Consider the following 15,511-nt stretch of genomic DNA (forward strand, 5'->3'; position numbering starts at 1 on the left):
ACACAATTTACTTGTAATCTTAGACAAGTTTATATGAAACGCAGTTGCTGTCTGAAAGTCCCATTTAATTACATTATATCAGCACCACATTTGGAGTAAGATCATCAGAATCAACCCCAAAGTAAAAACTAGTAAAGATAACTCAATACCTTTTTATTGCTGCTACCACTTCCAAGTAGTTAAGCTATCCTTAACTACTTGGTCTTTTCTTCGCCTGCAACTCAACACTCCTAATATAAATTAATCTCTTCTTGGCTATTTCTAGATTGTGTATCTACAGGTAATATTGCTCTGATCACATTGTATTATAATTATATATTTTTTCTTTTCCATTATGGTTTATTACAGGATATTGAATATAGTTCCCTGTGCTATACAGTAGGACCTTGTTGTTTATCCAATAATTATAATTTTTTGATGCATTTTGCTCTCCTGCTAAACTGTTAGCTCCTTGAAGCCCATCACCATGTTGCTGTTTGGATATTTTTGTTCTTATGTTTGTCCCTGTGTCTGATAAAATTCAAGTATCATTGTTTCCCACAAATTGAAAGTATTTCCATGGCACCCTGGGCCACCTTGGAAACCACAGTTACTGAGTGATTGGGAGAGAGAGTATTTGATTGACTAAGGTAGCCAGAGAAGGCTTTTTTGGAAGAGGTGCCATTTGAATTCAGGCCTGAATGATAAGAAAAAAACAACAGCCATGCAGCTGGGGTAGAATGATGTGATCTGAAGGAGGCTGGTGTGAAAACCTGAAACGGTGAGTAGAGAAGAGTGAGGTAAAGCCAGAGGGATCGGCAGGGCCAGATCATCAGATCCCCACAGTTCATGGGAAAGGAGTGTTGTTTCCTTCAAACTGCTGGGAAAACCTTCTAAAGGAGTTTAAAGAGAGGAACGGCGTGATGATCTGTCCCTTTTGGAGAGATCATCTGCTTCTCTATAGGGGACCACCGTGGTGAAAGGCAAACTTGGAAACAATGAAAGCAAGTAGGAGATCGAAGCAGCTGTCCAGTGAGAGATGATGGGGGACTGGACTAAAGGGGTGGCCGTGGAGAAGGTTGAACTGGTCCAATGGGGAGTCTGTTTCATCAGTAGCTTGTACAGTTTGTGGCTGTGCTGGGTAGTTGCTAAGTAAGTAAGAGTTTGTGGAGATTTTAATAAAGTGGCTCCTAAAAAGCCGTGATTAATTCTGTTTCATCGTCATTCACTGTTCTTTCTTTTATTCTCTGCCCATATTCTCAGGACCCTCAAAGTGCTTCTAAAATTCTTTGGCTGGATGAGATACAGCATGCGGTCAATGAGGCCAACAAGGACGTGGACAAAGCAAAGCACTGTAAGCCCTCACCTCCTTCTGCTGGCCAGACTGGCCTTCCTTGCATCTGGTTATGCCCCTCGATTTTTATTTTAATTCCTAATTTTTTTTAAAGTAGACCATTTTTAATTTCTGAAAAGATATGGACTCTCTTACCAATTTTCATTCTTGAATGCATATTTATACAAAAATAAGATTGGTCGGTTGCACTGTTCTTAGCGGTTAGGTACGATCTCCAGCAAAATCTGAGATCGTTGCTGAACAAAATCCAGAAAGCAAAAAATAATTTCTCAGCTCTTAAATTTGTAGTGTAATCAAGTCCTTTTTTTATCTTGATCCTTAGAAAACTAGGCTGTTTCTGCTTATTAAATGCCTTCCATTGCAGTAGTCAGGGTTTTCCAAAAGCAGAGCAACATATATTTTTTTTCTGTAGAAAAAACAGACTTATGTATATATTCTGTTTCTCTGGAAGGTATATAGTATGTGTACTATCTACCTGTCTATACACACACATATAGAGAGAGAAAGAAAGAGGGAGATTTATTTTAAGAAATAGTCTCATGCAATTGTGGAGAGGCTGGCAAGTCCAAAATCTGTAGGTCAGGCTGGCAGAGGCCAGGGGACAGCACTTAATTGCCAAAGACAAGTGGGTGTGGTTATTATAACGGACAGCCGAGTCGAAGCAGGAATTAGAAAAATGTGACTCACAGAGACGTATAGAATTTGCTAATTGATCATGGTGTTCCTAGAAGTGAAATAGACAGAGAGTCTACTAAACTCTTACTTGATTTGCACAAGTGGAAGAAGAATTCGAGGTCAGGTGAATGTAAGTAAAACAACAGAAAGTCATGGTCCCTCTGTTAGTTCCCAGACTTGAGCCATTTACAGCCCCAGAACCCCCTGAATGAAGGATGGGCTGGGTCCCCTTGGGAAAGGACCCTGCTACATTACCAACATGTTATACCCTACTGTGGTGACTGTGCTGGGAGGAAAGGACATAATCAGACGTTTCAGAGATTACTGGACACTGACTCTGAACTGACACTAATTCCAGGAGACCTAAAATTTCACTGTGGTCCACCAGTCAGGGGAGGGGCTTATGGAGGTCAGATGATCACTGAGGTGTTGCTAAGGTCCGTCTCATAGTGGGTCTAGTGGGGCCTCAAACCCACCCTAGGATTATTTCCCCAGGTCCAAAATGCATAAATGGAGTAGACATACTCAGCAATTGGCAGAACCCACATTAGCTCAAATGATAGTTGTCCTTTTTTTTTTAAGCATCTATTTTCGCAGAAGAATAATAAGAAAATTCACATGGCAATCTAAAATAGCTTCAAGATTGATATGCTAGGGACTTCCCTGGTAGCATAGTGGTTAAGAATCTGCCTGCCAGGGCTTCCCTGGTGGCGCAGTGGTTGAGAGTCCGCCTGCCGATACAGGGGACACGGGTTCGAGCCCTGGTCCAGGAAGATCCCACATGCCGCTGAGCAACTAAGCCCGTGTGCCACAACTACTGAAGCCCGTGTGCCTAGAGCCTGTGCTCTGCAACAAGAGAAGCCACTGCAATGAAGAGTTGCCCGCGCAGCAACGAAGACCCAACACAGCCAAAAATACATAAGTAAATAAATAGATTTATTTTTTTAAAAAGATTGATATGCTAACACTCTACATATATAAATAACCTACATAAATTAAGATCCTAAAGGTGTAGTTCATTAACCTCTCCATTCATGACATAATTAGAATCTATCCTGTTGTATCAAGTCATAGTCTTGCTCCAGAAATGTGCTTTTAAATGTCACAGGCATCTGTAAGGAACATCTGGTTTTTATTTCCTTAGCCTGGAAAAATATGTGTATTTCTCCAACCTGAATTTTTATACCCTTAGGATCTTTGAAGTCTTTCCATTCTAGCACTCTAATCCTTTTTTTTTAATCGTCATTTGAGCTTCTTGCTTTTTTTTTTTTTTTTTTAAATTCCTGGTTGCGCTGTGTCTTCATTGCTTCCCCGTGGGCTTTCTCTAGTTGTGGTGAGCGGGGGCTACTCTTCGTTGCAGTGCGCGGGCTTCTCATTGTGGTGGCTTTTCTTGTTGCGGAGCATGGGCTCTAGGTGCGCAGGCTTCAGTAGTTGTGGCACGTGGGCTCAGTAGTTGTGGCTCGCGGGCTCTAGAGCACAGGCTCAGTAGCTGTGGCGCACGGGCTTAGTTGCTCCACGGCATGTGGGATCTTCCCATACCAGGGATCGAACCGTGTCCCCTGCACTGGCAGGCGGATTCTTAACCACTGTGCCACCAGGCAAGTCCCATCTAGCACTCTAATCCTTAAGAAAAAAAATAAAATTGAGTTGTGTACACAAGAGATTTAAATTTATAGATAAGACTGAAGGCAGCCTTAGTTTGAAGGAACACTTTTAAGAAATTAGATTATCATACAGGCACTCAAATAGCCTAAAAGGGTTATGATTTTTCTCTTAAAGATCAAACCAGTTTAGAGTTATTTTATTCCTTTTTATTCTGTGTTCTGCTTATGTTTGGCAGCAAATGTTAAGTTCATCCTCTTGAGACTCAACGTTTCTATTTACTATGAATATAAGAAATTTCCTCAAATGTGTGATTCTTTACTCCACACTTGCACCTTTAAAATCCTTTCTTCTACTTCTGTCCTATCCCTTGAAAGAGTTGATACAGTGTCTTCTATGATATATAACAACAAATAGATGTTCTGAAGATAAAACCAACTATATTCTTATATTGAGTTGACAATTTTCCAGTTTTATCAACAAGGAATTTCATCTTACTTTTAAAAGCATTCTTCATCCTTTGTATGAAGACTTAAAAACAGATTCTGATCACATGTTGCAATTATCAAACCCACTCCCAGATAATTTGATAAAAGAAAATGTGCTGACCCGTGTATGTTACCACAGGCAAGATTTAAAAGGGCATAGTAACTCAACACTCCTTCGTTTTGGCCCAATGTCCATTTTCACTGGAGCATCCTGCTTTCTTAAAGTAGGGTTTTCTCCATTTTTTGACTCCTTAGAGCAATGTTTTTCAGCCTTTTTCCATTACTGCACCCTAAGGAATCTTTCTAGCCTTTTTTTTTTCCCATGGTGCTCTTTACCGTGACATTTTAATACCACAGATATATCGTCTACCTCTTTATGTGCCATATGTAGATCTGTGCTTTTATACATAAAAAGATGTTTTACGTTCTCCTCCTAAGAACCCACGTAAAGCAAACACATTTTTGGATCTCTTAGGAGATGTGGGGGACGTTTTCTTCATTTGTTCCATAGCAGAAACATACCTGACTTTCCGGATATCATTTATCTGTCATTCTCATCTATCTGGAACTTAATCACAACCCATAGATGAAGAAAAAAGCAAGCAAAATAGCTGTCTCAAAGCCTGTGGACTACAACTGATTTTCTCAACTCAGTGGGGACCACCTGGACAGCTACTTTGAGCCTGTTTATTCTTATCTTCGGCATAAGGCTAATCTCTTGGTTGTATCTCTTCCCAGCTCAGAAGCCATGACCTACCAGGAAGTTAGGTGTTTGGGCTGCCCCGTGCAGGCGCTCAGACAGGAACAAGAGGTGATAACTGACAGTGACGTTAGAGGAAAACTAAAAAGAGGAATTTGAGGCCATTTAGTGCAGGAGCAAAACAGCCCCAACACCTCCATAAGTCCTTGAAGTTACCACTCACCGTATTACAGCACAGTATAATTTTAATGACATGAAGGACTGTTCTGGCAGCTCTCGGCAAATGTTAAACGCCTGATACGTACCAGGGACTGTGGGTACAACGATGAGCAGGATAGAAACTGTTCTGTTAGGGTTTTTACTGGGGCTTTAGATTTTCGTGGCGCATGATTCTGTCAAGATGAAGGTTGGCACCTAAAGGAGTCAGCTTCAGTTATCTGGAAGATTAACCCATGGACCCACTGCGTGCACATCAATACATACATTTGCAAGAAATGTTTGCCTGCGTAATATCCGTCTTTTAAGGAAAACAGCATTTCACTGGGTTCGATGAAGCTGTCGGATGTAATTCACGTGAGGATCCTTTGTCATTTCCTTGTTCTTTCCACATCTCTCAGACCACAGACATCTCCAACACCAGTACTGCCTTCTTCTTGTTCTGCAAAGCTTTCCTGGAGAAGAGGAAAGGGGGGCAGCTTACCTGTTCCCATTAACTTTATATGTGAAAGTACCTACTGGTGTAGCTTTTGTTCAGCAACAACTGGAGTTGGCTGTGGGAGGTCTTTACTCTTCACCTGCTCCTTGAGATTTGCATGACGTGGACTCATGGCTGTCAAAAGTCAGACTGTTTTTCTTACCACGTCAGCCTTCACAGTTCTATGCACGTGTGAACATAATTTGATGACAGCAGTATACCATTTAGCATTTGTATGGCAGAGTTTGACGTGTGTGTTTAAAAAGAAAGAAAGAAAAAAAAATCCATCTCTCTCCTTTCTTTTCATCAAGATGTTTTTTCATCTAGAAAGTGCTTAACCTGGTTTCTTCCATTTTTTTTGTTCTGCCTTGCTAACTCAGTGCATTTATAGGTTGTGAAGACAGTAGGTCCATTGGTTGGGCCAGAATATCCTTACCTGGAACTAAAATAGATGATAAAGGATTCACCGCGTTAACTTTCTTGAGGCAACCAAGAGTCCAGTGAGGTTTTATTTGTGGGGAGAGGCAGAAATGTGAAATGGGATAACATGCTTTCTAGGTCTAAATTGGTTCCACAATTAAGTTTCTGGACTCCACTGCACATATCCACCAGCTGTACCTGTTGCCTTTCTAGAACATTCGTTCAGGTTGCTAAGGACGATCTTAAACTTGCACTATACCAGAGAATTTCAGGATTTCTGTGGCTTCGATAGCATTTTACTTGTTCTAAAATAAATACATGTCTTCATAAAGCTAGTTCTCAAATACAGATTAATGACCTGCTTAAGGGCTGCATAACTACTGTCAATATGTGTCCCCCCCCCCGCCCCATTTCACAGATCACCACGATGAACAGAACCTAGTACCTTGATATCACACAAGAGTAACCAGGAAATACTGTGATTTTTGATAAACAGTGCTCCTATGGGATTTTATTCCTCTTAACCACCTGAGCAGTTGGTGACTCTCTGGGGCGTATGTAGTGCATACTCTCAAAGGGTAAACAGGTTTAATACCAATGCATTCCTAAAAGGTTGAATTATATCTTTGCATGCCTCTGGGGTGAGTAGAAGATAACGATTAACAGAAACATTTATTTTTCATTACCCAGGGGTTACACTGGTCGTTGATGTTAATCAGTTTTTGGAGAAGGAGAAGCAAAGTGATATTTTGTCTGTTTTGAAGTCTGCCGTTGGTAATACAAACGATGTAATGCCCGAATGTGCTGACAGGTACTATGACACCCTTGCGAAGGCAAAAGAGCAAAAATCTAAAAGTGGTAAGCTTCTTCATCGTTTAGCACAAACTAAATTGGCATTTTGAATATGATGGTTTCTGTGGTATTGTGTTACCTTAATTTTAAGACAGATAATCGCTTTCAAATGAGCGTTTCTGAAATGTTTATCATCTCTGGCAAAGGAAATTTTTTAGGTGTTGCTTTTCCTTTTTTGTCTCTTAGAAAGCTGTGATTAACTTGATGGCTGTGTGTGCGTGCCATGTACTAGAGAAAATACAGTATTAAAGGAGACTTTACAGAAAGTAGGGCAGATATAGGATAGCCTCCTCAAAGACATCTCCTGCTTTCCTTTAAAAGAGTTATTGTCTTTCTCTCAAACCTTAATCCTTGTCCTTTTGCCCCAGAGTCCCCATGCTTCTAAAATGGAGTTCTGATAGTGTCTGTCATAATGAAAGAGTCATATCCAAGTGTATGAATCCTGGAAATAAATACTGGAATCGCTTCTCAAAAAAAAAAAAAAAAGAAGAAGACCTTGCTTCCTATAGATCTTGCTGTTGAGCCATCCCTCTAGTGGTACAAACTGATTTTTACACTAATATTTCTCTCCATCCTTTTTGAAACAAATGACACATTATTATACAATATTAAGTGGAAGTAAAACGTAATTTTGAAAGTACAAAATAAGCAGCAAATTGGTCTCCAAGAGCCTTGGCATATACTTAGGCCTGTACAATCCAATGGCAGATCATGAAATATTAGCTGTGGAAACCGTGTTTTAGATCATGAGTTTAAGACTCATTTTTCAGATTTAGAAAATCACCTTGATGACATTTTGGACAGAGGGAGAAAATGACAAATCCAAGGAGATTAATTTTTGGCAGAGATAATCCATCATCTCTTTAGTAGATTTTTGTTGAGCACTTGCTATGTCCTAGTGTCAAGGATCAAGGTGTCTCCTGACTCTTAGGCTGGTGTTTACTTGTACCACATCATGGGTCATGTACATAGTACTTTTCATCTTTAGGAAACTGCTGTGACAATATATGGCCTTAGAAGTGGAACTTAAGGAAAAAAAATATATATATTTTTTTTAGTTCACTGGAAGTCTGTCCAAAAGTACCCTATGTACTTCCTTGTAAATTAGTCTGATGTATTTCTCACTTGGGAATTCTACCCTCCAATTCCACAAATTTTCTGTTAATGAAATGGAAATGGGGCTACTGGCCATCTCCTACTTGGCATCTGATCACCCTTGAGCCTCTCTCTGTTCCCTTCACAACTCTTCATCAGGAGTTACTGTAGGGCCCCTACCTCATCCTTCACGAGGAAAGAATTGTACAACTGTATTTATGCAGGGGTGAGTTCCTAGAGATGACCCATCATAATTTCAAAATCATCCTGGCCCAAACTTAGTTTTATCTTCTTTTCCCTAAACTTGCCTACTCCTCTTCCCAAGTGCCATGTCCCGGTCAGTGAAGAAAAAATGTCCCGAGGTAGCCAATTTAGAAACATAGGAGATCCCTTAGATTCATTTTTTTCTGGAAACAAAAAGAGAGTTGGGACTTTGTTACAGACTGTGTTGAAGCTGTAGATCAATTTGAAGCATATTGCCATCTCAGCAATATTGAGTCTTCTGATCCATGTACATGGTATGTCTTTGCTTTTAATTAGGTCTTTAATTCTTTCAACAATGTTTTGTAGTTTTCAATGTATAGGGCTTGCATTTCTTTAGTTGCATTTATTCCTACGTATTTTATTATTTTTGATGCCATTGTAAATGTTGTTTTCTTAATTTCACTTTGGGGTTGTTTATTGCTCATATATAGAAATATAATTGATTTTTTTATTGAGATATATCACATACCATAAAATTCACTCTTTTAAGGTGTGAAATTCAGAAGTTTTTACTTAACACTAAAAACACCACCACTAGTTAATTTGCCTTTTAATAAAGGATATTTTTCCTTATAATAAACAAAGCCCCTTACCTATGACCCATTGCTCCCCACCCCCAACTTTCAGCCCCAGGCAATCGCTAATCTACTCTCTGTCTCTCTGATTTTGCCTCTTCTGGACACTTCATATAAATTAAATCATACTGTGTTTGGCTTCTTTCACGTAGTGTAATGTTTTCAAAGTTCAACCATGTTGTAGCACGTATCAGTTCTTCATTTCTTTTTATGGCTGATAATATTCCATTGTATGAATATGCCACATTTTGTTTATCCATTCATCAGTTGATAGAATTTAGATTTTTTTTCTCCAGTTTTGGCTATCCTGAATAATACTTCTGTAAACATTTGTATTCAAGCTTTTGTGTGGGCATATTTTCATAAAATTGATTTGTGTATATTGATTTTGTATCCTGCAACCTTCCTGGACTCATCTATTCTAATAGTTTTTTAGTGGATTCTTGGGCTGCCACCTGTTGTTATAAATAAAGTTTTATTGTAATTCAGCCACACTCATTAATTTACATATCGTCTCTGGCTGCTTTCATGCTACACTGGCGAATCAAGTAGCTGTATGAGAGACCTGTAGCACACAAGACTGAAAATATTTACTCTCTGGCCCTTTATAGAAAAAGATTGCCAACCCCTGTTCTAGAAGGAAGAGGAAAAACTTTCTAGCCAACTAAAGACTAACTTTCATTCCCAATAGAGCTGTGAACATTATTTGGGGGAGTGAATGGGATGATTTATTCTTACTCTTTCACCTCTGATTCTAGGATGTCTATTTTTTCCCAAACAAGTGTTCACTCTTTGGTAGATCACTCAGCCTTATTGTTCAGTTTAGGTCTTATATAGGTATGATTTTGTCTGGAAGGAATCTAGAAAGTATGCTTCCTTATAGAATGCTCACCACCTCTTAACTCACGGGTATCTTTCTCTTGTATGGTCCCTCAAAGGCCCGTAATTAGTCTTTTCCCTAAGTAACAAACCAACTGTATTTCTCTTGTTCTGGAGATGCCCTCCTCAGCCTTTGATCTGACTCTAAACTCATACTTGATGTGAAAATGATAAAATTCTCTTTTTCTATTATCCACTGACATTCCTACTCAAATAACCCTTACAGTGCCAATGTGGTTGTCTTTTATTTATTTATTTATTTATTTATTTATTTATTTATTATTTTTATTTTTGGCTGCGTTGGGTCTTCGTTACTGAATACGGGCTTTCTCTAGTTGCGGCGAGCAGGGGCTACTCTTCATTGCAGTGGTGCATGGGCTTCTCATTGCAGTGGCTTCTCTTGTTGCAGAGCACAGGCTCTAGGCGTGCGGGCTTCAGTAGTTGTGGCACGGGGGCTCAGTAGTTGTGGCTCATAGCTTAGTTGCTCCACGGCATGTGGGATCTTTCTGGACCAGGGCTCAAACCCGTGTCCCCTGCATTGGCAGGCGGATTCTTAACCACTGTGCCACCAGGCAAGTCCCAATGTGGTTGGCTTTTAACCAACTAAGAACTTTTTACTTCTCAGTTCTTATGAAAATAAAACATACCCATTTTCACCATCTTTATTTGCTTTCTTTCCTTGCCACTGAGAGAGTTGCCTTAAAAAGGGTTTTCATTATTCTGAAAGCACTTGTGAATCTGACAACTGTTGGTGATTGAAAATATAATGATTACTTGTGATCATCCTAATTTGACTATACAATATATTTTCTAGTAGACCAGCATTTCTAAACAGATAACAACTGCCTGACTGCCCATTTGAAGAGAGATATATCTCTGTTCCTGGGCATTGACAGAACAGTTGAGGGGCATTAAAAGCCAAGTAAAGAATCAACACACATGGGCTTCCCTGGTGGCGCAGTGGTTGAGAGTCCGCCTGCCGATGCAGGGGACACGGGTTCGTGCCCCGGTCTGGGAAGATCCCACATGCCACGGAGCGGCTGGGCCCGTGAGCGATGGCCACTGAGCCTGCGCGTCCAGAGCCTGTGCTCCGCAACGGAAGAGGCCACAACAGTGAGAGGCCCGCATACCGCAAAAAAAAAAAAAAAAAAAAAAAAATCAACACACAAAACCAAATAAAGAATCAACACACATTAAATCAACACGCCTTAAAGTTATCTCTGCTTAGATATTTGAATCCATTTAAATATTCTTTGAGGAAATTCAGTCAAATTTTGATTTCCCTATAAAGGCAATTGCTCTAATGCGCACTTGGCATCAGTTGGCTTAGCTTGGTCAGAAGTTTCTGTTTTATTGTTGTTTTTAGCTCTCTGATCTGGGACAAGAATCATAACCATTCAGCAAAATAAATAGATTGCTAAATAGGAAGTATAGCACATAAATTCATGAGGAGATATTCTTCTTGGCCAATTTAAGCCATGACTGTCATAGTTTTGTTTTGTTTTTTTCTAATATCCACCCCACGCCCGCCCCCAGCAAAATTAAGTTCTTTCAACATTTTTTTTCTGCTTTTGTGTGGTTGTGTAGAGCAAGGTGAGTCAGAGGGACCAGGAATTTTCCTTTTCCCTGCTTAGTGACCTCAGAGGTTGTGTATGCCATTTTGTGCTTTGAATAAAGTTGTCTGCAAAGATGAGTCACTTCTGCTTTGATTTAATGCAGATCATTAAATAAAGGGTTCTCGGGACTTCCCTGGTGGTGCAGTGGTTATGAATCCGCCTGCCAGTGCAGGGGACACGGGTTACATCCCTGGTCCGGGAAGATCCCACATGCTGCAGAACAACTAAGCCCGTGCGCCACAACTACTGAGCCTGTACTCTAGAGCTCAGAATCCACAACTACTGAGCCCGCAAGCCACAGCTACTGAAGCCCGTGCGCCTGGAGCCCGTGCTCCACAACAACAGAAGCCACTGCAATAAGAAGCCCATGCACCACAACAAAGAGTAGCCCCCGGTCACCGCAACTAGAGAAAGCCCACGTGCAGCAACTAAGACCCAGCACAGCCAAAACTTAATTAGTTAATTAATTTTAAAAAATAATAATAATGGGTTCTCCTTAAATAATGGGTCACAGGCCTTGTAGGTCACTCCTTTTCAAAGAAGTTGCTGGAAGCCTTTCTAAATAAAGACGATTCTTCCTCATCCGTCTCCCCTGTCTCCTTGTGTTGCTATCCACATCTACCTGGGGTATCCATCCTTGTTTGCTTTTCCTTCTTGTTGGCCATTTGCAACTCTTTTCATCCTCATGAAAAACTTGGTATGCGGAGCCAGCATTAGACATTACTCTCTCCTCCTTTTTCTTTGGCTTAGCAGGGAGCTGCCATTGAATACATAGAATTCATTCCATTTTAATGAGTCCTTGCTGATGATTTTAACACACTGTCTGAATGTTTGGTGAAAAGCATATTCATTCAATTAATTTACTTATTGAAGAAACTACATTAATGTTGAAAGTTTCCATGTTCCTCTCTGGAATTTAACAAACCTTTTTCTTCAGTGTCTACTGAAGGTTCGTGGCTCAAACTCAACGTGCAGGAGAAATATGATTACTACTACAACATCGATTCAAAAGAGAGTTCCTGGGTCGCACCTGAATCCTGCTTGCTTAAAGAATCATGGCTCATGGGAAAAGAAATTGAGGTAGGACGTTGGTGTTTGATGAGAAGGTGTACTATATAAAGATAAATGTGATTGCTTTTCTACTTTTGAATCATGGAATTGATGGGAAGAACTAATTTATTTGAAGACCGGATAGGGAGTAAAGTCTTCATGAACTACAGTTGGATGTGGCTGCATGGTTACTGACTTTTAGAATGTTTTCCGTATGTCAGAGCAACACCAAACAGCACTAGGGGAATAAAGCTCTTTCAGCTTCTTTAGGATGACAGATTATCCTAAGAAATCAATCTCCAGGTTTTCCTTGACACCAAAGCTCAATTAGTGGTAATTCCTTGGTTGTAAGTATTCAAAATGTCTTATTTCTTTCCCCCCAACCTCAGCCTATAAGAAAGATACATAGGTCCATTAAAGTGAATAATGCTTCCCCAGGAGAAATACTCTTGAAGGAATGTTCACCAAGATTGCTTTGGACTTGAGACCAAAAGTTGGACCCGGAAGATGTGAAAATTGCTCTTTGATCCAGGCATTGTAGTTTAAAGAGAAAATACTTCTAATAATTGAGTTTGGTTTTGAAAAAAATAGAACTCACAAATGTAGATCTTATAGAACTGTTCACAGTCACCAGCATCAAAGATACTGCAGGGCAGCAGTATTGTGGACAGAATCACCGGTGCGGTATTTACCAAAACTCGGAGAAAAAAACTGTGGCTTGGGGATGACAATGCCACAGAAATCCTGAATGACAAGAAGATAGTGAAAAACATATTTATTAACTAATTTCAAATGTGTAAAGTTCCCAGAGTTTATAGGAAAATGGCATTGTGGAAATGAACTATTAGTGCTGCTTTGTTGAAAAATGAAATTATGGCCAGTATTTAAAAACCATATGCTCTCATTGAAAGGATGTGTCAAACTGTGAAGAAGCAGCATTGAAGGGTTAAATCAGAGCCAGAACTGCTCATGTGGCATCCAAAGATGCCCTAGGTGTAACTTCGTGAAGTGGAGTATCAGGATTAATAAAAAGTGGAGGGTCTATGCTGTTAAAAAAAAAAAAAATTCTAGTCAATCTGAAATTACTGAATTTATTCAAGAATGTGCATATGTCTCCTTAAAAGTATTTATGCATCTTTTATATGATTTCACTTTTAATTGTTTAAATTAACCATCCATTGAGTCCAGTCACACTGGATAAGAGACATCCGCCATAGAAGCGAGTCCAGTCTTTGCTTGCGTCTCTCAAAGAACATAAAAGTAAACCCAGTTCGTCATCCACATGAAGACTTCTCACAATCCCCCTTCTTCCTTTTTTTCTCATTCATCTAGGTTTCCCTGTCTGCCCTCAATAGCGCTTATCTTTCCTCTCCCACCTCCTTTTCTTCTGCTCCAAGTCTTTTATTTTCTCCCAAGTTTATTTTGAGTTTTCCCCTACTCATTGCAGGGATCTGCCTCCTCTGGCCTGGGCAAGAAAAGCCCAAGGACTTCATGGGCACTGCAGTCTTTCCCTCAGGAGAGGGAGGAGGTGATGCATACTCTTACTGTAATCATCCTTGTCTCTTTTACACTCTGAGGAGATCAGACCTCTTGCCTGGTCCCTGCCAGCATCATCTATACACCTCTACCTCCAAATCCTGAGACCATTCAACCTCATTCTCATACCATCTCAGCACAAAGTTCAGAGGATTCCAGAACCGTATCACTAGAGAGAAGCTGAGCCAGTTCATCCCTCGGCTCTGGTCAGATCTTTTTTACACCAAGCCAGAAAGAGCTATGCAGATCGTTTTCTGAAAGATAAAATTTCCAGAAGCTGTTCTCTATGCTCCTTTCATCTGATGTGTGAAGTGTAACCATAAGAAATATCTCTTGCCAGGACATTATTGAGGAAGTTACAGCAGATTACATTCGTGAGAAGATGTGGTCTGCTACCGAAGATATGCTTCTGCGCTTTCAAGCCGCAACCTCAGGACCCCTCCTTAGGAAAGAGTATGAAGCTAGGAAATCATTTTTGTATGAACAAGAAGAGCATGTGATCAAAATACAGGTATGTGAGTCACCTACCACTCGTTACAGAAAACTCATTCCATGAAAATGTTATTTGATAACAGGACAGTCAACTACCAGCATTCTAATAAACAAATGTGACTGCAGATTTTGTTCTTAATCAGTGCCCCTGAGTCTACTTTATTGAAGACTCCGAGATGGGAAGGATGTTGGATGATTTTTCACCTGTGGTCTTCTGGAAAGTATTCAGGACACTGTGAATAGTCAGAGGCAGGGGAATACCTGAGATCAGAGTTGAAATCCTGTTTCTCTAAAAAGGCGGATATCCTTGTGTCACCTACTGTCTGACCTCAGGTGCTTTTGAATTGGTTTCTTAGTGGTTAGTGGATGTTGAGTGGCGTCTGAGTTTCTATACTCTTGTAGCCTAAAGAACAGAATAGCTCATGAAATAAATGTAGCATCTCTGAGGCTATCTTCCCTCTTATATAATCTCCTTCTTCATTCAGGCCTGCAAGAGGCATCCTCATTCCCAACCTTTTTCTTCTTAAGCTTGCATGACTTGTCCGAATGTTCTGGTTCACAGGAGAGGAACTTGCTAGATTTAGATGTTTCTATTCTGTGTTCCCCTAGCATCCTCTCTCAACCACCACGCTGGTTTCCAAAAGGCCGTGTGTTTGTTCCTTTTTCTGCATCCAAAGTGATACTGTTGTTGATGAGCATAGTTTGGTGGCTTTTTGCTTTGGCCAGTAACTATTAAATTTCCAAAATTGAAAGGTTGTAAGTTGAAGGGCTTCTCTTTTGTGATCATTGGTGTACTGATCTGCTTCCCCACCTAACTATAATATTGTACAGGACAGAAGATGAGTTTTTAAAACTTTTGTATTCTTGTGTCTTGCATATGATAGGTGCTCAAATATCTGAGTTTGCTCAGAGCTTAAGATGTTAGAAGGCAGGAATGATTAATTTTTTAAAAGAAACTTCTTCTATAAACTTGATACTCAGGCTTCACTGGTGGCACAGTGGTTAAGAATCCGCCTGCCGATGCAGGGGACACGGGTTCGAGCCCTGGTCCGGGAAGATCCCACATGCCGCGGAGCAACTAAGCCCATGCACCATAACTACTGAGCCTGCACTCTAGAGCCCGCGAGCCACAACTACTGAGCCCGCGAGCCACAACTACTGAAGCCTGCATACCTAGAGCCCGTGCTCTGCAACAAGAGAAGCCACCCCAATGAGAAGCCCATGCACTGCAACGAAGAGT

The 15,511-nt window shown here is 40.3% G+C and overlaps 1 protein-coding gene across 2 annotated transcripts in view; it reads left to right on the plus strand.

Moving 5' to 3' along the window:
• Positions 1 to 15,511, plus strand: part of IQGAP2 (IQ motif containing GTPase activating protein 2) — a 285,569-nt gene that overhangs the window by 211,268 nt on the left and 58,790 nt on the right. For both annotated transcript variants that reach the window (XM_079917126.1, XM_079917125.1), the window contains 4 exons: positions 1,243 to 1,333; positions 6,603 to 6,770; positions 12,131 to 12,273; positions 14,120 to 14,290. In XM_079917126.1, coding sequence (XP_079773252.1) covers positions 1,243 to 1,333; positions 6,603 to 6,770; positions 12,131 to 12,273; positions 14,120 to 14,290 — 573 coding nt within the window. The remainder of the gene's footprint in view (positions 1 to 1,242; positions 1,334 to 6,602; positions 6,771 to 12,130; positions 12,274 to 14,119; positions 14,291 to 15,511) is intronic.

This window comes from Stenella coeruleoalba (genome assembly GCF_951394435.1).
Source record: "Stenella coeruleoalba genome assembly, chromosome: 3".
NCBI classification, from domain to species: domain Eukaryota; kingdom Metazoa; phylum Chordata; class Mammalia; order Artiodactyla; family Delphinidae; genus Stenella; species Stenella coeruleoalba.